A 22448-nucleotide genomic window follows, 5' to 3' on the forward strand; every position below is an offset into this window, starting at 1 on the left:
AACTAGCAGATACATACAACCCAGAATTTATTTTATTTTTTATTTTAAAATCATATATATGATAAAATATATTAATACTACTTAATTAAGAAACTAATAATCCAATTTTAAATGGTCAAAACATCTGAAGAGACATTTTATCGAAGAAGATATACAAATTTCTCATAAGTACATGAAAAGTTGTACATCAGTAGTCATTAGGAAAATGTAAACTAAAATCACAATAATGTGCTACCCCTGTGATACAAAAGACTGACAATAACAAGTGTTAAAAAGGATGTAGAAAAACATGAGCCTTCATACATTGCTGGTGGGAATGCAAAATGGTACAGCCACTTCAAAAAACATTTTCAGTTCAGTTCAGTTCAGTTCAGTTGCTCAGTCGTGTCTGACTCTTCGTGACCCCATGAATCACAGCACGCCAGGCCTTCCTGTCCATCACCAACTCCCGGAGTTCACTCAAACTCATGTCCATCAAGTCGGTGATGCCATCCAGCCATCTCATCCTCTGTCATCCCCTTCTCCTCTCGCCCCCAATCCCTCCCAGCATCAGAAAACACTTTAGCAATTTCTTTTTTTTTAATTTTTTATTAGAAAATTGAAATTTACAATGTGTTTATATCACTCATTGAGTATACGGCATTTATTTTTTTTTTATTGGAGGCTAATTATTTTACAATATTATATTGGTTGGTTTTGCCATGTGGCATTTAAAAACAACATCATTACAGAAAGATAACAAAAATACAAAGTCTTAAAACCTATGGGATATGGAAAACATTGTCCACTGAGGCCTTATACAACCCAGAATTTAAAAGGTTAGGTAATTTGTCCAGAGTCACACACAAACAAAGCCAGGACTCAAATTAGGCCTTTTTGAGTTCAACGCCTATGCATTTAACTAAGATGATGAATTAGAATGAACTAGTGAAGTGAGTGACTGCCTGAGTGCACACATATATGCATATGGAAATAACCCTTTAGACCTTGCCAAGTCAGCTCTCAGATCTAGGAGTGTGTTAGTCGCTCAGTGTTGTCCAACTCTTTGCAACCCCTTGAACTGTAGCCCGCCAGGCTCCTCTGTCCATGGGGATTTTTCAGGCAAGAATACTAGAGTGGATTGCCATTTCCTTCTCCATGGGAGCTTCCCTTCCCAGGGATCAAACCCAGGTCTCCTGCATTACAGGCAGATTCTTTACCATCTGAGACACTGGGGAAGCCCTCAAATCCAGGAAGCCACATTCAAAACCTTCAGGCACTGTGGACTTTTGCTCTATCCTACCAACCTAGATAACATATTAAAAAGCAGAGATATTACTTTGCCAACAAAGGTCCGTCTAGTCGAGGCTATGGTTTTTCCCGTGGTCATGTATGGATGTGAGAGTTGGACTGTGAAGAAAGCTGATCGCCGAAGAATTGATGCTTTTGAACTGTGGTGCTGGAGAAGACTCTTGAGAGTCCCTTGGACTGCAAGGAGATCCAACCAGTCCATTCTAAAGGAGATCAATCCTGGGTGTTCATTGGAAGGACTGATGCTGAAGCTGAAACTGCAATACTTTGGCCACCTCATGCGACGAGTTGACTCACTGGAAAAGACTCTGATGCTGGGAAAGGTTGGGGGCGGGAGGAAAAGGGGATGACCGAGAATGAGATGGCTGGATGGCATCACCGACTCTGTGGACATGAGTTTGAGTGAACTCTGGGAGTTGGTGATGGATAGGGAGGCCTGGCGTGCTGTGATTCATGGGGTCGCAGAGAGTCGGACACGACTGAGCAACTGAACTGAACTGAACCGAACCAGCTTGTAATCCAGGGTCAAGGTAGCAGTGAGAGGGGAACTTGATGATAAGTAATGTATATGACTGAAGCATGTAGCCAAGTCCCCCCAGAAGGTCATGAATCCACCCTCATATGTCAGTCAGTCTGGCAGCATCCCTGTTCATCTGTGTTCTCAAGCAACCAAAGCCTTGGGTGTGTTGCACAGACGTCTGGAGCCCCATGATACAGGAGAAAGTTGATTCAGAAAAGGTGGGACACAGCTTGGTGCTGATGAAGTTCAAGAGGAGATGGTTCAGGACTCAGTTTTGATGTTCAAGAAGAGGGGGCTTTTTTGGGGGGGAAAGGGGATCAGAGGAGAAGGTGGAGCTCAGGTCTCAGTAACTGAGCCTCTCTAAGTCCTGGAATGGACCCCGAGGGTTGCTGTCCAAGGAGCGATAGTCAACTTGGGAAGTTTCCAACCCTCAGGGCAGGAAGGCATCAGATACTAGAGGAAAACATGACGTATCCTTCAGCCTGTTTGAGCCTGTTTAGCACACTATTTACAATACCCTCTGATCTAAAATAATTGCTATCTTTTCTAAACTATCCATCTTGCCCCAGGGAGGGGCTTATGGGAGAGGAACACCTGGCTAGGTGGCATTCGTTTGGTTCAAGGCCTCAGGTAAACCTAGAAGGATCATAGCAATTTTATGCTCGTGATCTATTTTATTTGCACCTAAATGAAAATATTGTGTGAAACTGGAAGAATTGCATAGAGTCTACTCTGACATTTTGAAACCCATCAAGTTGAGGATTTGAGAAGTTGGGGTGGTTTAGCATCTCCCATTGCATGGGGGAAACCATGTTTCTGAGAGGAGAGCGGTCATGTTGAGGAGCTGCACTGGTGTTTCTGGGAGCAGGAGTGGTAGTAACAGCGAGGAGGGGAAGAAGGAGAAGAAAAATAGCAAATACGGTTGTGTAGAATCACCACACACCATGCCCAGAGATGAAATCACTCCCCAGAGGTCGCACAGCTTGCCTGTGTCCTGCCTCCCACAGCCACCTGCCACTATCCTGTCGATGTTCCCCACCCCCAACAGACTTGGGCAGACACTTGGTGTAAAGTCTTTAGACACAACTGTCAACCCCAGTTTCTGTGGGGCTGAGATGAAAGTGGGAGGCTGTGGAGCTGAAACAGACTCTTCTCCAGACTCTTCCCTCCTAGAATCACAGAAGGGAAGGAGTAAGGAGGTCAGAAATAGTCTCCTGGCAACATGATATGATGCAAGAAACTTGGGCTTCCAGAGTCAAACAGATCAGCAATAACGTCCTAAACCAGATGTCCCCAACCTCCAAGATCTAATGCCGGATGGTCTGAGGTGGGGCTGAGATAGTAATAGTAGAAATAAAGTGCACAATAAACATAATGCACTTGAATGATCCTGAAACCATCCCTTCCCCACCCCTGTCCCTGGAAAAATCATCTTCCACGAAACCAATCCTGTGCCAAAAAGGTTGGGGGCCGTTACACCTAGGCTCTCGATGAGCCTCAGTTTTTCATAACGATACTCACCTATCTGGGAGTTGGTGCTAGTGGAATGCCATCAGTCTGTGAGGTGCCTGGCTCAGGGCCTCACCTAGGGTAGCCACAGTGACTCCGATGCCATCACAGTCTCTCCTCGTGGTGTTATCTGAAATGGCCATAACTGTTGTCTGGTGCCGAGGGAATTAGCACCTTCCATTCCTGCACTGTGAAGAAAGCTGATCGCCGAGGAATTGATGCTTTTGAACTGTGGTACTGGAGAAGACTCTTGAGAGTCCCTTGGACTGCAGGGAGATCCAACCAGTCCATTCTAAAGGAGATCAATCCTGGGTGTTAATTGGAAGGACTGATGCTGAAGCTGAAACTGCAATACTTTGGCCACCTCATGCGACGAGTTGACTCACTGGAAAAAACTCTGATGCTGGGAAAGGTTGGGGGCGGGAGGAGAAGGGGACGACGGAGAATGAGATGGCTGGATGGCATCACCGACTCTGTGGACATGAGTTTGAGTGAACTCCGGGAGTTGGTGATGGACAGGGAGGCCTGGCGTGCTGTGATTCATGGGGTCGCAGAGAGTCGGACACGACTGAGCGACTGAACTGAACTGAACTGATTCCTGGACCCAGATTCTACCGCAGCATGCCACTTCCCCCTTCCTTCATTCTTCAGAGCAGGAGAGATGGAGGGAGAAGCCCTGGAGAACAGGGACCACGCAGACAGCCATGACAGCAGCAGCAGCAGTGCATCTGCACAAGCCCCAGGGAAGCCCAGGCTCTCTCAGAGGGGCTGGAGTCAGCCAGGGGAAGCAGCTGAGGCCAGAGATGACAACTGACTCTCAGTGCCTCTGGAAGACAATCACAGGTGCCAGGCAAGAGAGGTTGGATGGGTGTGTGTGTCCAGAGCCCCCACTCCCAGCTTAGTAAGTTTCAAATATCAAGGCAGTCACAGATCAAATTTGAATATGGAAATTATTTTCTAACACATTGTTTTCAAGACAATAGTTTTCCAGATCTTAGACATCGCTGAGTATGCACATGATGAGATATATGCGGTAGATAATGTGGTTGTACATACAGCCATCCACATGGAACTGAATCTGTCCAGGGCACCTTTATAATCTAGAGACAGAATCGAGAGACATAGTATGTGGGGCATCTCCTACCTCCTAAAGCCTCTCCATGGAAGAACATTGGACTGATATCTAGCATTGGGGGCTTTCTGAGGATATGAAATATTATCCCCTCTAGTGATATCATAATTTACCAAGAACACACAGTCAATAATATACCGAGAATACACTTGTTCAAGCCAGTACAAGGGACAGAAAGAGGTCAATAATATAGTCTCTGCCCTCCAGTGCTTAAAGACACATTCAGAGAAAGGAATTTGTAAATCAAACCGTAGCTCACATTTTAATGTAACTGCCCAGGAGAGCAGCTGACCCACAAAATGATGTTGGAAGATTACATCGAGCTTTTTCTCTGGGCAGGGTGGCCAGGCACAGCATCATGGTGGTCCTGAGGCCCAAGGAGGGCTGGGAAGGGTGCAGAGCATTTGAGAAGCAGGGAAGGAGATGATGGAGGAAAGATTGTGCAGACCTGAAAGCAAAACCACCACATGCAGTACAGAAAAAGCTCGTGGAAAATGGAAGAACAAAGAACACTGGGAGGAGACATAGGAAACAAACTTGTGGTTACCAAAAGAGAGAGGGAGGGAAGCAGGGACAAGTTAGGAGTATGGGATTAACAGATACAGACTACTGTACATAAAATAAATAGGCCACAAGGACCTATCTATAGCACAGGGAATTATATTCAGTATCTTATAATAACCTATAATGGAATATAACCTGAAGAAATATAACTGAGTCAATTCGCTATGTGCTTGAAACTAATACAGTACTGTAAGTCAACTATCCTTAAAAGTAAATAAATAAAAAACAGTAAAGACTGAAATATTATAGCAACAAAGCCAAATACATCATATTAATTAATATAAATGAGCAAAATTTAGTTCTTAATAAAGACTTTCGCGTTGGCTTGTAAAGCAAAAAGCCAACTTATGCTGTACTCTAGAGTCACACCTGAAACAAATTCGTACTTTATATTTCTTCCCAGTCCCTTTTAGTTATTTTCCATTGTCGAGGTTCACAGCATATATATTTCATCCTATATTGTTAGCTGTTTTATTATTTATTCCTGGCTCTATGTTTAAATTAGTATTGCAAATAACACTTCCAAACATTAAAAATATATATACACTATGAGAGGAGGTAAATTTTTTTAAAGTAAGAGTATGGAACCAAGCATTCTATGTTAAAAGAGGCATTCAGTTCAGTTCAGTTCAGTCGCTCAGTTATGTCCGACTCTTTGCAACCCCATGAACCGCAGCATGCCTCCCTGTCCATCACCAACTCCCAGAGTCCACCCAAACCCATGTCCATTGTGTCAGTCATGCCATCCAACCACCTCATCCTCTGTCGTCCCCTTCTCCTCCTGCCCTCAATCTTTCCTAGCATCAGGGTCTTTTCAAATGAGTCAGCTTTCCGCATCAGGTCGCCAAAGTATTGGAGTTTCAGCTTCAACATCAGTCCCTCCAATGAACACCCAGGACTAATCTCCTTTAGGATGGACTGGTTGTATCTCCTTGCAGTCTAAGGGACTCTCAAGAGTCTTCTCCAGCACCACAGTTCAAAAGCATCAAGTCTTCGGCGCTCAGCTTTCTTTATAGTCCAACTCTCACAACCATACATGACCACTGGAAAAACCATAGCCTTGACTAGATGGACCTTTGCTGGCAAAGTAATGTCTCTGCTTTATAATGTGCTGTCTAGGTTGGCCATACTTTACTTCAAAATAAAAACCAAAAGTAAAATTTGGGGCATAAAAAATTACCAAAAATAGTCAGAAGACAAATATTAGAACAGAAGAATATTTCAAGTACAAAGAATATTTCAAGTATAAAGCGTTCCTGTCATGCTATATACCACAGCTCCCTATGAATAGATAGGAAACACAAACAATTCAATAGAAAATGGGTGAAAAATGTGGACAGAAGTTTAAACAGGAAAATCAAAACAGATGTGCAAAGGTGCTCTGGCCCATTGCGAGTCAAGGAGATGAAAATTAGAGCAGTTAGATACCATTTTTTATTCTTCAAATTAGCAAACATTAAATAGGGATGACAACCTAGTGCTGGCAAGAATGTTAGCCAGGTGCACTCTTGTGCTTTGCTGATGGCAATTTCAGTCACTCTAAACCTTTAGTAAAGTATTCTTTCTGGCAACATCAAGCACATTCAAAAACACAGATATCCTTTCATTCTGCTTTTTTATTACTGGGAATCAATGCTTTGGAGATACGAAGATAGATACGTACCATGTGTTTTGGTTAAATTTCAGGGGAATACCCTAAATGTTTATCAATAAAGGTATGACTAGATAAATTAGGGTGCATTCATTATTAGGAAGTACTGTGCAGCTAAACTGCTTCACTGGTGGCTGAGCATAAAGAATCCATTTACAGTGAAGGAGACATAAGAGATGCAGGTTCGATCCCTGGGTTGGGAAGATCCCGTGAAGGAGGGCATGGCAACCTACTCCAGTATTCTTGCCTGGAGAATCTCATGGACAGAGGAGCCTGGCAGGCCACAGTCCATAGGGTCACAAAGAATCGGACACAACTGAAGCGACTAAGCACACACACATGCATGCAGCTATTAAAAGGAATTAGGTCTGCCATCTATTGAGTTGGAAGGAAGTCCATGGCATATAATTAAGTGGGAAAAGCAAATCTGCAGAGAAGTGTTTGCTATGATCTGATTTTGGAAAAATACATACATACGCATACTCCTTCCTCAAATGTACGTGCATTCTGTGTGAATACAGAGAATGGATGGTTATACACCAGAAATTCACTTGGTTACCAGGAAGGAAGGGAAGAACATATTGAGCAAAATGAAGTGTTATCAGATACTTAACCTCTGAAAATCCTCAGAGCTAAGATGCATAGCTTTGTTGTTGTTCAGTCACTAAGTCATGTCTGACTCTTTGTGACCCCGTGGACTGCAGCATGCCAGGCTCTTCTGTCCTTCACTATCTCCCCAAGTTTGTTCAAATTCATGTCCACTGAGTCGGTGATGCCATCCAACCATCCCATCCTCTGCCACTCCATTCTCCTTTTGCCCTCAGTCTTTCCCAGTGTCAAGGTCTTTTCCAATGAGCTAGCATAGCTTTAGGGGAGGAGAAACAGGATTACCCTGCTCTCCTCAGATTTCTGTCCTGTTCGGAGTCTCAGGCCTGCCCCAGGGCAACCCCCACCCACGGTCAGGGACAGCTGCCTGATAGACATCACTTTGGGCTGGGATGGAGGTGCAGATTTCCCATTGCCTAGCAGAGACTATGCCAGTCCCTTCCACCTGCCCAGGGAAATGCCTTGTAGTTTGAAATTTTGCATTCCAACAGTCAGAGGAAGGCTTCAAATAAGCAGCGAGCATTTAGTGTTAGATCCAGATGTCATCTCCAGCCAGAAAGAAAAATGCTCTGATTTGGGAAAAATAACCTCTGATGCCTAAAGAGGCTCTAATAAGTGCTTTTGTTCCAGAATCTTGAGAGATGACTTTGCCTGTAGATGAGAGAGGGCGTCCAGGAAGAGCGATGCCCTCTGCTCTCTGAGCAGGGACCGCAGCATCCTTCATAGCAGCCCTGCCTGGGCCCTTTTCCTTCTCCATGAGGACACATTCCCCCAAGGGACAGACCCAGGGATTTCCAGAAAGACTATGTTCCCTGTGTGTCCCAGGGTGCCAACGGCTGCCACCTTCACTGCTGCTGGTGGAGGAACTCTAAAGCAGAAGGAAGACTTTGATGTCTCAAATCAGCACAGATTGGTTCTAGAATTTTCCTGAGGGAAGGCTTATGGCATAACATGCTATAGTTTTGTAAGACAGACTTTCTTCTGAGGAGACTCCCCAGCCCAACAGGTGTTCAGCTTGTACTGTGAGAACTGATCAGAAACCCTCGAAATGACTTCGTGTTTCCCTGAGAAAACTAATCAGAGATTTTTTTTTCTCTTGAGGAAGATGATTTCAGGTCTCCAGAGATCTTTTGAAATGTTAGTGTGGCAGGGAGCTGCATTTTTTTATAGACAGATGTTGTTGTTAAATGTGTTTGTGGAGATGATGTTTGTTTAGTGCCGCCCTCTGAGGAATTCAGGGCACTTTACAGACATTTTCTTCATTATTTCTTAAGGATTTTTCTTTCTCCTGAACATATTTTACTCCTTGACTATAAATTTTTCATTCAGCTTTTCTCACTGGAGTTTCTCTGAAATATTTCCTGTTTACTTCATTTCCTCCTACTCTCTGCATTTCCAAGATGATATACTCATGCTGGTTCAGACATCCTAGAAAAGACTTCAAGATTTTTCCTTTCAGAATCTCAGGCTTCTCTTTCTGTATTTACTTTCCCAAACTTTCCCATTCATAATGTTTTCACCATACTTTCCTCCCCTTGAAAGAATTACTTGAAACATACCTTATTCTTCCACATAAATAGTCCCTATGTTAACTTTATTTGTTTACTTGTTTCTAAAAGTCTTGCTTCACAAAGAAGTTGAGGTAACTATTGGGCTGGCCAAGAAGTTCATTTGGGATTTTCCGTAACATTTTTAACCCAACAATTTGCAGTAACTAAACACATTCTTTGGGCTTCTCTAGTGGCTCAGCAGTAAAGAATCAGCCTGCAATTCAGGAGATGCAGTTTGATCCCTGGGCTGTGAAGATCCCTTGAAGAAGGAAATAGCATCCCACTCCAGTATTGTCGCCTGGACAATTCCATGGATAGAAGAGCCTGGTCGGCTGCAGTCCATGGGATGCAGAGTCGGATACAACTTGGCGACTAAAACAACAATAGACAGCAAACACATTCTTAAACATCAGTACTGTGTATTGGCGTTGCAAATCTGATATTCATGGAAGAACTGTGTTTTTCTTTAACCTGGTTCTCCTTTCAGTCCTAAAGGAATTTGTTAATTTCCTTCCCACTGTCATCATCCTTGAAGGAACAATCATGACTGTAAGACAAGCTAATCTTCCGTAGACACAGGTCAGATACTTCTCTCCCTTTAGGTAATAACCTCTAAGAACACCTTTTCACTGGTCTCTCATCAGATGGAAATGTAGTAGGGAGCCTGTGTCTTAAAGAGATCTTGGTAGCATGAGAATATATAGAAAGCACCTAGAAATTACTCTATATTTTACAGATATGGAAACTGGGGCATAGAGAGTTTCAGAAATTTGTCCACAGTCATAGTAATACTTAGGGACATGTTCAGAATTTCGTTTAGGAGACAAGACATCTAAAAATTCATTAAAGTAAAGTCGCTCAGTCATGTCCGACTCTTTGCAACCCCATGGACTGTAGCCCACCAGGCTCCTCAGTCCAGGGAATTTCCCAGGCAAGAGTACTGGAGTGTGTTACCATTTCCTTCTCCAGGAGATCTTCCCAACCTAGGGATCGAACCCCGGTTTCCCGCACTGCAGGCAGACACTTTACGCTCTGAGCCACCAGAGAAGCAAAAGTCACTGAAGAAGGTAGTAAAGAGTACAAAATAATGATTTAGTTACACTGGGCAGTGGTGAGCTGGTAAATGTTTGACGTCTGGGGGTCTGGGTGAGCAATGCATGCGTGCTCAGTTGCTCAGTCATGTCTGACTCTTTGCAACCCTGTGGATTATAGCCTGCCAGGCTCTTCTGTCCATGGAAATTTTTCAGGTTAAAATACTGGAGGAGGGGGTGCCACTTTGGGATCTTCCTGACCCAGGGATCGAACCCATGTCTGCTGTATTGGCAGGCAGATTCTTTACCACTGAACCACCTTGGAAGCCCATGTGTTTGCATATCTGTGTGCTGGGAGTGGGCAGAGGAAGCCCCAGTTTCATGGTGCCCACAGCCAGTTTCAAACCACCAACCTGAAGCCATCAAGCAATGAGCTGGGAAGAGATGAGTGCAGGCCACCTGGGGGTCAGGAGGAACAGAGATCTTCTTTGTGGGACAGCGGATCTGTAAGGAAGAGAACTGAGCTCGGTCAACACTCCTCTCTACACACGTGAAGAACCCTTCTTGGTCTCTACATAGAGCACCTGCAGGAATCTGCATCTTTGCTCTTGCCTTTATTTCAGCAGATAAACTGCTCTTCACCCACTAAGCCATCACTTCTGTTTCAAGGCCCAACTTTAAGAAAGGGTCCTGGTCAAAGTATTCCCTGATGCTTTCAGAAATAGTCACTTCTACTCTGAATCCTAGAGTAATTTTTTAATGCCTTTTACTAGGGTAATTAGCAAAGCCTGACTTGATACTATCGTCAGTAGCTAGTGTCTTTACCTCATAGTAGCCCTTATAATAGCCCTCATAGTCAACAAAAGAGTCCGAAATGCAGCACTTGGGTGCAATCTCAAAAATAACAGAATGATATCTGTTCGTTTGCAAGGCAAACCATTCATTACCACAGTAATCCAAGCCTATGCCCCAACCAATAATGCTGAAGAAGCTGAAGTTGAATGGTTCTATGAAGATCTACAAGACCTTCTAGAACTATCACCCAAAAAAGATGTTCTTTTCATCATAGGGGACTGGAATGTAAAAGTAGGAAGTCAAGAGATATCTGGAGGAACAGGCAAATTTGTTCTTGAAGTACAAAATGAAAAAGGGCAAAAGCTAACAGTTTTGCCAAGAAAATGCACTGGTCATAGCAAACACCCTTTTCCAACAACACAAGAGAAGACTCTACACATGGACATCAGCAGATGGTCAACACCGAAATCAGATTGATTATATTCTCTGCAGCCAAAGGTGGAGAAGCTCGATACAGTTAGCAAAAACAAGACCAGGAACTGACTGTGGCTAAGATCATGAACTCCTTATTGCCAAATTCAGACTTAAATTGAAGAAAGTAGGGAAAACCACTAGACCATTCAGATATGACCTAAATCAAATCCCTTATGATTATACAGTGGAAGTGAGAAATAGATTTAAGGGACTAGATTTGTTAGAGTGCTTGAAAAACTATGGATGGAGGTTCCTGACGTTGTACAGGAGGCAGTGATCAAGACCATCCCCAAGAAAAAGAAATGCAAAAAGGCAAAATGGTTGTCTGAGGAGACCTTACAAATAGCTGAGAAAAGAAGAGAAGCAAAAGGCAAAGGAGAAAAGGAAATATATACCCATTTGAATGCAGAGTTCCAAAGAACAGCAAGGAGAGATTTAAAAAAAGCCTTCCTCAGTGATCAATGCAAAGAAATAGAGGAAAACAATAGAATGGGAAAGACTAGAGATCTCTTCAAGAAAACTAGAGATACCAAGGGAACATTTCATGCAAAGATGGGCACAATAAAGGAAAGAAATGGTATGGACCTAACAGAAGCAGAAGATATTAAGAAGAGGTGGCAAGAATACACAGAAGAACTATACAAAAAAGATCTTTATGATCCAGATAACCATGATGGTGTGATCACTCACCTAGAGCCAGATATCCTGGAATTTGAAGTCAAGTGGGCCTTAGGAAGCCTCAGTACAAACAAAATAAGTGGAGGTGATAGAATTCTAGCTGAGCTATTTCAAATCCTAAAAGATGATGCTGTGAAAGTGCTGCACTCAATATGCCAGCAAACTTGGAAAACTCAGCAGTGGCCACAGGACTGGAAAAGTCAGTTTTCATTCCAATCCCAAAGAACGGCAATGTCAAAGTGTTCAAACTACCACACAGTTGCACTCATCTCACACGCTAACAAAGTAATGCTCAAAATTCTCCAAATGAGGCTTCACAGTACGTGAACCATGAACTTCCAGATGTTCAAGCTGGATTTAGAAAAGGTAGAGGAATCAGAGATCAAATTGAAAACATCCGTTGGACCATAGAAAAAGCTAGAGAGTTCCAGAAAAACATCTACTTCTGCTTTATTGACTACGTCAAAGCCTTTGACTGTGTGGATCACAACAGACTGTGGAAAATTTTTCAAGAGATGGGAATACCAGACCACCTTATCTGCCTCCTGAGAAATATGTATGCAGATCAAGAATCAACCGTTAGAACCAGACCTGAAACAACAGACTGGTTCCAAATTGGGAAAGGAGTATGTCAAGGCTGATTATTGTCATCCTGCTTATTTAACTTATATGCAGAGTACATCATGAGGAACGCTGGGCTGGAATAAGCACAAGCTGGAATCAAGATTGCCGGGAGAAATATCAATAACCTCAGCTACACAGATGACACCACCCTTATGGCAGAAAGCAAAGAAGAACTAAAGAGCCTCTTGATGAAAGTAAACGAGGAGAGTGAAAAAGTTGGGTTAAAACTCAGCATTCAAAAAATGAATATTATGGCATTCGGTCCTGTCATTTCATGGAAAATAGATGGGGAAACAATGGAAACACTAAGAGACTTTATTTTGGGGGGCTCCAAAATCACTGCAGGTGGTGATTGCAGACATGAAATTAAAAGACGCTTACTCCTTGGAAGAAAAGCCATGACCAACCTAGACAGCATATTAAAAAGCAGAGACTACTTTGCTGACAAAGATCCATCTAGTCAAAGCTATGATTTTTCCAGTAGTCAGGTATGGATGTGAGATTTGAACTGTAAAGAAAACTGAGCACTGAAGAATTGATGCTTTTGAACTGTGGTGTTGGAAAAGACTCTTGAGAGTCCCAGTCAATCCTCAAGGAAATCAGTCCTGAATATTCTAAATATTCTGATCTTGAAGCTGAAACTCCAATACTTTGGCCACCTGATGCAAAGAACTGACTCATTGAAAAAGGTCCTGATGCTGGGAGAGATTGAAGACAGGAGGAGAAGGGGATGGCAGAGGGTGAGTTGGTTGGATGGCATCACCAACTCGATGGACATGAGTTTGATGAAGCTCTGGGAGTTGGTGATGAACAGGGAATTCTGGCATGCTGCAGGTCATGGGGTCACAAAAATTTGGACATGACTGAGTGACTGAACTGACTGACTGTCTTTGCCAGATGGTGCTAATGGTAAAGAACCTGCCTGCCAGTGCAGGAGACATAAGAGATGCAGGTTCTATCCCTGGGTTAGTAAGATCCCCTGGAAGAGGGCATGGCAACCCACTACAGTGTTCTTGCTTGGAGAATCCTGTTGACAGGGGACCCTGAGGGGCTACAATCCATAGTGTTGCAAAGAGTCGGACATGACTGCAGGGACTTAGCACAGTGTCTTTCCCCAAGAGACTGTCCTTGAAGGACAAAGGACCATGTCTTACTCCTTCATTTTCCGAGAAGCAGTGCAGGGTGGTGGGTGGGAGCCCAGGCTCTGGAGTCAGGCTGGTCAACTTCAGAGCCAACACTGTGCTCACTTACTTGATAAAATGAGTAAAATGAGACCTTAAATTGTGCCTCCATCTCACAAGCTCACTGTGACAATTCATGAGATTCCTGGATGTGTTTGGTACCTAGCACATACTAAGCCCTCAGTAAGCATTGCCTGGTGTTGTTTTCTGTAGCACATAACTCAGTGCCTGGCACAGAACTAATGTGCAGTTGATGTCAGTTGCATTGCATTGAAGTGAAGCACAGATATGATCCAGCGAGCTTGACAGGAAGTTGGGGAAAAGAGTGCTAGAGGAGACCAGGTGAGCACATGATGGCTGGGAAATGAAAATGAGGTAGTAAATAAAACTGATGGGTCATAGAACTGCAGGATCAGAACCTAGCTCTCCAGCTGTGATATGATGAACACAGAGCAGGGTAGGATCACCTACTCCCTCTCCTAGCCCTGTGTGCTGAACACTCTAAAGTCTGGAAATATACCATTTCTCATGGCAGTAGCTTTTGTAGACTGCTGTTCCTTGAAATAGTTCCTTTTCAGTACTGTACAGTTGCTTTAAAAAATTTGAATGCTAGACATTATTATAAATACTGTTGAATTTTGTTCCATTTCATTCAATCCATCATTCCAGCGAATTTGTGTTGCTTCCTACCTTAATTCTGCATTGCAGTCTATCTTCTATCCATTCTAGTTTGTGTTATCTGCAATTGGGTGAACATGACTTTTATTTTGTTTTCTGAAACACTATACAGGCCACTTCTAAAAACAGAGTCTCCAGACATGTTGCTGGAGACCTCTTTCTGTGTTGGCATTGATTGATTAAACAGTCTTGCATTTTTTTTTTTCTCTTTGGGTATAGATTTTAAACTCCTTTCAAATCTATCAAGTATATAAGGATCTGTATTATATTCCCTCTTGTTCACAAGTTTCATGAAAAAACTTGCTAGCATGCTATGTCTGCAGCATTTTTGTTTCACCGATACAGCAAAGCTGTCAGAAGAGAAAATTCAGCCAACTTGTTGAAACCCGTTCCTGATTAACCTATGTGAACTTCCTAAACTGATTTCCTTTTCTTATTTTAACAAGAGATGTTTGTTTCAAAATAGTAAAGTTAACGGTACCAAGATAGATTAGATTCAATGCCCAAACCTCGACCATCTAGGTAAGAAGCCTGGACACAATCCTGAGAGTTGTGGAAAGTTGTTGATATTTTTGAATAGGAATTATATGATGTTTTACGATGTTTTAAGAAGATCCATCTGGCAGCAGTGTTCACGGTGGATGCTAGCAACACGTTATGTGAGGTTTGATGTTGCCCACAGTGATTCCCAGAATAGGCTTCCAGACCATTGGGCTAGCAATAAAGATAGAAGAGAATACGTTTGGGTTTAAAGAAGAAAATTCAGTGAGACTATTAGGGTAACACAGTAGCAGTGAAAAAATAAAAATAGATACTTTGGGGCTTCCCAATCTTTTTCACATAATGGAACATGCAGAAAATGTCAGTTTGGCCACGGGGTAACTAGGGCTGCTTGGATAGGGCCATGACCCAATGTCATCGGCCCCCCAGGGCTGGGGCATCCCTTCTCCAAGCCCCACCTCCCCCATATCACACACAAAAGACATTATTTGGATCTCCACATGGACATTTTTGTTTTAGAAATGAGTAGTCTTAGCAATATGAAGAAAAACCTGCACCAAAGTCAGGACCAGCAGTATGGAAGAGACTAGAAGTATAAAGGGAAGCCACGTTTGCTTCAGGGCCTGATTCTAAACGGATGTGGAATATGGCTGACACTCTTGGAAGAAAACTAGCATCAAGGTTAATGCCAGACAAGAGAAGCCAGGCCACCAAGCCACTGCCCATGCCAGAGTGACACAGGAGAACAGAGGTGGTGGCTATACAGCCTAATTTGGGCATGAAAGTAGGCAATACCCACCAGACATTTTGGGGGGAGGTATAGACCACACCTAGGGAGGCACTAGGTAGAAACTGAAGTGTAGACAAACGCAGAAACAAAGAAGTGACTTTGAGTTTTGTATTAATGTGGAAATCTAAGCCCGTTTGCTTGGAAGTCTATGCAGTCCTGCCCATTGATTGCTCCTTGTTGGTTTTCAAGGTTCGTAAATTAAGTTGTTCTGTAGTTTTGGAGCCTCACCTGTGCTACTAATTTGCTTTGCTGCATGGAGCAAATTATAGACTGAGAAAATGCAGGAACTTGCCATCTATAATTCCTGGCACTAATTGAAGATGTTTGGTTATAGAAAATTAAAAGGTGTTTCCTTTTTCTTCAGTAAACTCAATGATAGAGTGAGAGCAAGAATCTTACCAACAAGGCGTGCAGATTCTATTATAAAAACAGGAATGGACGGCTCTTTTAAAAAGGAATGGAACCCACCCATTTTTCCCAGTGCCTGGCAGCAGGGCCACCATGTGCCTGATGCCAGGGACACCCACCTTTACACTGGAGTGTGTGACATGGGGGCATACGGCCCGTGTGGCCACATGTGACAGCTCACAGAGAGACCTCTCTGATTCCCCTTGGGGCACCCACCCAGTCCAGCAGATGCGTATCTGCATTGACCTGTGACATTCATCACCCCCACGACCACACTCCCCTCCCCAGGCAAGCTGTGCTCTAGTCTTTCATCCTGACTCACCGTTTTATTCCAATTCAGATCCACCCAGTTGTCCACATGGCTTTCCCCTGGACCTCTGGCCAAAACACATCCTTCTGGATTATTTGCTCCAGTCACTCTGTTGACCTTTCCAGAACTACACTGTGCTCTCATCATCCCACTCCTCACTACAGTTAGGGAGAAAACACCGCCAGGCACTCCAGGCAGGCAGCTCCAGCCTCCTCCCAGCACTGGGACAGGCATCAGTTTTTGCACTTGTCACTGGGCACCATAAACATTTGATTACACTTTGACTCCTTCACTCAATGTGAGCTTGATGAAGGATAGGGCTTCTTTGAGCCCTGGGGCTTAGCAGCATGTCTGGCACATAGTAGGCCCTCTTTTCATGTTTGGTACATGGGTGAGTAAATGAATATCCTGCCTTCCTTAGATCCAGACACAGTATTCTCATCCTGAGCATATGGTCTAAGGAGGATCCGTCTCTCTCCTATGGACAAAGCCAGCATCTTTGACCTTCGTTTAACAGCTGACTGGGTGATGCCAGGAGAGGCCACCCTGTCTCTGCCAGTGGTTTCTGAGTCTTTCCTTTACCCCTGTGCAGGTAGGGAAGTGGAAAGACAAGTCCCTGCAGATGAAGTACTACGTGTGGCCCCGAATGTGTCCTGAGACGGAAGAACAGGAGGATGACCACCTGAGCATCGTAACACTGGAGGAAGCCCCATTCGTCATTGTGGAGAGCGTGGACCCTCTGAGTGGAACCTGCATGAGGAACACGGTCCCCTGCCAAAAGCGCATCATCTCCGAGTATGTCACCTTCCCCGGGGCTCTGGGGAGGGAGTGGGGCCTGGGACAGTCAGTTTGTCCCCAGCAACCAGGCTGGGGTCCGAGGCACAGAATTGATTGGGCGCCATGTCTGAATCCTGTTACTGTTGAGTGATGGGGTTTCTGGCAGCCCTGTGGTCTGGCATCTGGTTCTATCCAGATCATGACCCGGGAGATTGCCGCTAAACCTGTTATCATTTCTGAGGCTTTGCCTGGATCTCCATGAGATTCAGGTTCATGGAGATTTAAATTTACATTGGCTTTGAAAGATGTTTTTTCCAGTCAGCATGTCTTGACATTGTGAGATTTAGAAACATTTTGGGAAATAGATAAAACTAATCTTATGTTGTTAGAAGTCAGGATAATGGTTCATTTTTGGCGAGGGTGGAAAGGGTCTGGAAGGGAGATCAAGAGGCCTCTAAGGTGCTGGTAACTCTCCTGTATCTGGATTTGGGTTCTGGTTAAATGATTGAGTTGCATGTATGAAATTTCATCCAGCTAAACCCTTCGAATATCTATACTTTCCTGATGCATTTTGTACTTCAAAGGAGCATTGAAAATTATAAGAAAACATGGTCCAGTGTGATGAGATAATGAGATTATTTTAGTTCTGTGTTCTGATTTATGTCCTCACTCAGGCCTGATATAAATTGTGCTGAGCTGTGAAGGGGTGCCCGCTTTCTGCTTGGAGTTTTAATGGCAAAGGGTAATATTTTGCCTCTTGTATAAAAGCCTGTTTTTTTTTTTTTTTTATTGTTTGTTTCTTTACCCGGTTAGAAATAAAACAGATGAGGAGCCAGGTTACATCAAAAAGTGCTGCAAGGGGTTCTGTATTGATATCCTTAAGAAAATTTCGAAATCTGTGAAGTTCACCTATGATCTTTACCTGGTTACCAACGGCAAGCATGGGAAGAAAATCAATGGAACCTGGAATGGTATGATTGGAGAGGTGAGTGTCAGGAGTTAAGGGCTGTTTCCATGTTTCATTTGTTTCATCTAATATAAAAAATGCTTATTTCACAATCAGCGTTTTTTATTGGAGTGTAACTGCTTTTACAGTTTTGTGTTCATTTCTGCTGTATGATAGCATGAGTCAGTTATATATGTAAACCTACACCCCGTCTCTCTTCCGCCCCCCTCTCACCCTCCATCCCACCCCCTAGGTGATCACAGAGCTCTAAACTGAGCTCCCTACACTATACAGCAGCTTCCTGCTATTGCTGTTGAACTGCTCAGTCATGTCCAACTCTTTTGCTGCCCTATGGACTGTAGCCTGCCAGGCTCCTCTATCCATGGGATTTCCCAGGCAAGAATACTAGAGTGGGTTGCCATTTCCTTCTCCAGGGGATCTTCCCGACCCAGGGCTCGAACCCCTGTCTCCTGCATTGGCAGGCGGATTCTTTCGCACTGAGCCACCAGGGAACCTCCCCGCCGCCCAGCTATCTAGAAAATACAAAATAGTGCAGTTGACTCTTGAACAGCATAGGTTTAAACTGTGTGGCTCCATGTATGCATGGATTTTTCTCAATCAGTACATCAGCGGCCCTCCTTACCTGTGGGTTTTGCGTCTTGGGATTCAACCAACCACAGATCCTGTCCTATGTTTACTAACATCAGTTGGTGGAATCTGAAGATAAAGAGGGCTGACTGTGGGACTTAAAGATCCGCAGGTGTTGGTATCCACGGCCAGGTATTGGTACCTGGGGACACTGAGGGATGACTGTAAATGAAATGTACTGTTTCCACTATACAAAGGGAAGTACTCTAGGGCCCAGAATATTTTCCCCATATTGACCCCTCACCTCCCTGGGCACTCTTAACTGGAGCCTTGCACCTTTTTCCTCAGGTGGTCATGAAGAGGGCCTACATGGCAGTGGGGTCGCTGACCATCAACGAGGAGCGATCAGAAGTGGTCGATTTCTCCGTGCCCTTCATAGAGACTGGCATCAGCGTCATGGTGTCACGCAGCAATGGGACCGTCTCACCTTCTGCCTTCTTAGGTGAGTGATGGGCTTGCAGGTGTGAAGGATATGGATGCAGGGACAGGTAGAGGAAATGGAGAACAGGTACAGGCTCTCTCAGTCAGGAACTGGTTTGCCAGGCGCTTCCCTCAGCCAGGGATTTCCTTGTGGGGACCTCAGAACTGATCTTTCTCCAACATGGAAACTGAAGAACACTCTCAAAAATAGGAAGGCATCATTCCCTATTTAAAAAAAATGATTACAATGCAGGAATCAAGGTAGCAAGGGATCTTACTTGAGTCCCGCTCCCGCCACTTCCTGTCATTTAACCTAGAACAAGCTTGCTCCGTGCTGGGGCCCAGTTTCTTCATCCATTATTGCTGTTGTTCAGTTGCTAAGTCGTGTGCTCCTCTTCCTGACCCCCTGGACTGCAGCGCACCAGACCAGTCTCACCTGTCCTTCGCTATCTCCCGGAGTTTGCCTGAATTCATGTCCATTGAGTCAGTGATGCTATCTACTAACCATCTTATCCCCTGCCACCTCCTTCTCCTTTTGCCTTCAGTCTTTCCCAGCATCAGGGTCTTTTCCAGTGAGTCAGCTCTTAGCATCAGGTAGCCAAAATATTGGAGCTTCAGCTTCAGCATCAGTCCTTCCAGTGAATATTCAGGGATGATTTCCTTTAGGATTGACTGGTTTGATCTCCTTGCAGTCCAAGGGACTCTCAAGAGTCTTCTCAGGCACCGCAATTCGAAAGCATCAGTTCTTTGGCACTCAGCCTTCAACCGTAGAAGAAGGCATTTTGACTAGCTGATCTCTGAAGCTGCTTCCTGCTTTAATAACTTCTAATTTTGGATATCATTCAAATACTTTTTTATTTCAAATTATCTTCAAGAATGGAGCTCAGTGCTACCAAAAAAAAAGGGGGGGGTTTCTGCCTTCACATTAATTTTCAGAGGCTTTGCCAAATCAAGCTATTCTGACCCTAACCTATCCCCCACCCTTCCCCATAGGAACCTGTACCTCACTCTCCAGCATCACTTATGTGTCAAAAGCCTTCCGTATGATATAAGACCAGGTGAGGTGAGGCCAAGATTTCAATTAGATGAGGTCTTTTGTGAGCTCATACTCCATATTTTTTTGCAGGGACTGTGAGAGCAAGGGATTGGAAAATAAAATGTCACCTTGAAAACCAACCACTGGCTAGGAGATAGGAAGCTGATTTGGTCCTAAACAAGCTGCAGGCCCTTGGGCCAGTCACCATCTCTCTAAAGGGCATTAATACTTTTTTGTGAGGATATTGGAATAGACAACGATTAACACTTCTTTCAGTTCCAATCTGGGAAGAATTATTGAAGGAACATACTCCAAGGCAGAGTTACAGAGTCCAGAGAATTTTTCTATAATTACTCAGATTTCTCAACTAACCTCTTACTCACAGTAAAGCAATTCTCGCCCTGCCAATTTTATGTGAATTGGTATTGGATAGCACACACTATGTATATTAATCCTCAGAACAGTTTTACGTATTTTATTTGCTTTTTCTCCTTTACAAGGGTAATTGAAACATTAAAAGATACAAATAAACCATATTGTAATTCTCACCTTGTCAGCCCAGCACTAACCTTAACTTCTGAACTAGAAAATCCAATGTAGCTCTAGGATGACACAGAAATGCCAGGCGGGATGTGTGTGTGTGTGTGTGTGTGTGTGTGTGTGTGTGTGTGTGTGTGTGTGTAGGAGGAACAGTCAGTTAATTACAGGAGTAAGAGAAGTCAATATTTATTGAACACTTATTATGTGAAGGCCCAGGCATCGCTCTACAAACTTCGATTATATTATTTCATTGACACTATTAACATACCCAGTTTACGGCTTAGGAAACTGAATCTCATTTATGTAATTTTCCAGCAGTCTTCCAGCTAGTAAGGAGCAGATCCAGGATTAAAGTTTAGACGTGGCTGCCCTTGCAGCCTGTGTTCTAGTACATGTGGGGCCATTTCAGAGCTCAACTCCTAAATCAGGAACCATTCCAGTGGGCTGGGACTAAGATGTGACTTTAAATGGAAAAGCACAGACTTTTGCCCTCAGAGGCCCTCAGTTTTCATAACCTGGCCCTGCCACCTTCTGAGTATGAATTACAAAGGGCTGGGACCGTTAAGTCTTAGTTTACTGCTCTGTAAAATACATATAATAATCCATCATGAAAGGGCCGTTATTAAAGGACCATAGAAACTATGTGATGAGGTACTTTCTAAATTGTGTAGAACAGTACAGATATTATTTTGTGTTTTATGTCCTGAAAATTGCCCTGGGCCTAATGAGGGGAAAGAAAGCCTAGAGACAGTGATTTTACTCAGTTATTCCCTAATCTTGGACAAAGTGAGATTGGAGTAGGACTGCAGTCAGTCAGAACCAAGGAGGAGAGGGTTTCTACTCCACTTTTTTATTGTTCATTTGCTCAGTTGTGTCCGACTCTGCTACCCCATGGACTGCAGCGTGCCAGGCTACTCTGTCCTTCACTATCTCCCAGAGTTTGCTCAAATTCATGTCCATTGAGTCGGTGATGCCACCCAACCATCTTGTCCTCTGCCATCCCCTTTTCCTCCTGATCTCAATCTTTCCCCGTATCGAGATCTCTTCTAATGAGTCAGCTGTTAGCATCAGATGACCAAAATATTGGAGCTTCAGCTTCAGCATCAGTTCTTCCAATGAATAGTCAGGGTTTACTTCCTTTAGGCTTGACTGGTTTGACTCTACTGTCTGGAGGCTTTGAACTGTACCATCCACCCTCACATCTCTGGCTGCCACTGAAAGGTTTTGCATTTCACAGTTGGAGTGTGCCTTATCAAGGTTCTTTTTAAATTAATTAAGTGATCAGGCTGTTATAATTCCCTTCGGAGTTTAAAAGTAAAGTAGATTTCAAAGTTAAGGAAATATTTTTGAATTTCCAGTCTGTTTTCCCCCTTTTCAGTTTCATCTTTATTAATGATTTGGAAGATGGAGAAAACAGCATGTTAATTCACTTAGCTCGGAGTGTACAATGTGATGTGACAGCTATAAAAGGCCAGAGCTATTTTGAAGCACAATTGAGGAAGTGTTGTACTGTGGGACTGAAGAGTGATTGTCCCTTTTCACAGGCCTCTAGAGAGAGCTACTGGAATTCAGTGTTCAATTACTGTACGCCTCTGAGCCAGAGAGATTCAGATCAGCTGGAAGAGAGTCTCCAAAAATTATTAAAGAAATTAAAGAAAGCAAATGTAGAACATTCCTGCTATCTTGCCTGGTCTTGTCCCATCAACCCTGTCACCTGGAAATAAGGACTAGATTGTGCTTATATTGTTAATTATCATGTTCCTCTGTTATTTGCTACATTCCCAGTGTT

The 22448-nt window shown here is 43.6% G+C and overlaps 1 protein-coding gene across 1 annotated transcript in view; it reads left to right on the forward strand.

Annotated features, from left to right (window-relative positions):
- Positions 1–22448, forward strand: part of GRIN2B (glutamate ionotropic receptor NMDA type subunit 2B) — a 361438-nt gene that overhangs the window by 278486 nt on the left and 60504 nt on the right. The window contains exons 4-6 of the mRNA XM_055395069.2: positions 16885–17087; positions 17883–18054; positions 18952–19105. Coding sequence (XP_055251044.1) covers positions 16885–17087; positions 17883–18054; positions 18952–19105 — 529 coding nt within the window. The remainder of the gene's footprint in view (positions 1–16884; positions 17088–17882; positions 18055–18951; positions 19106–22448) is intronic.

The sequence above is a fragment of the Moschus berezovskii genome, chromosome 6, assembly GCF_049115385.1.
Source record: "Moschus berezovskii isolate FMDL1 chromosome 6, NW_MosBer_1.0, whole genome shotgun sequence".
In the NCBI taxonomy this organism is placed as follows: Eukaryota; Metazoa; Chordata; class Mammalia; order Artiodactyla; family Moschidae; genus Moschus; species Moschus berezovskii.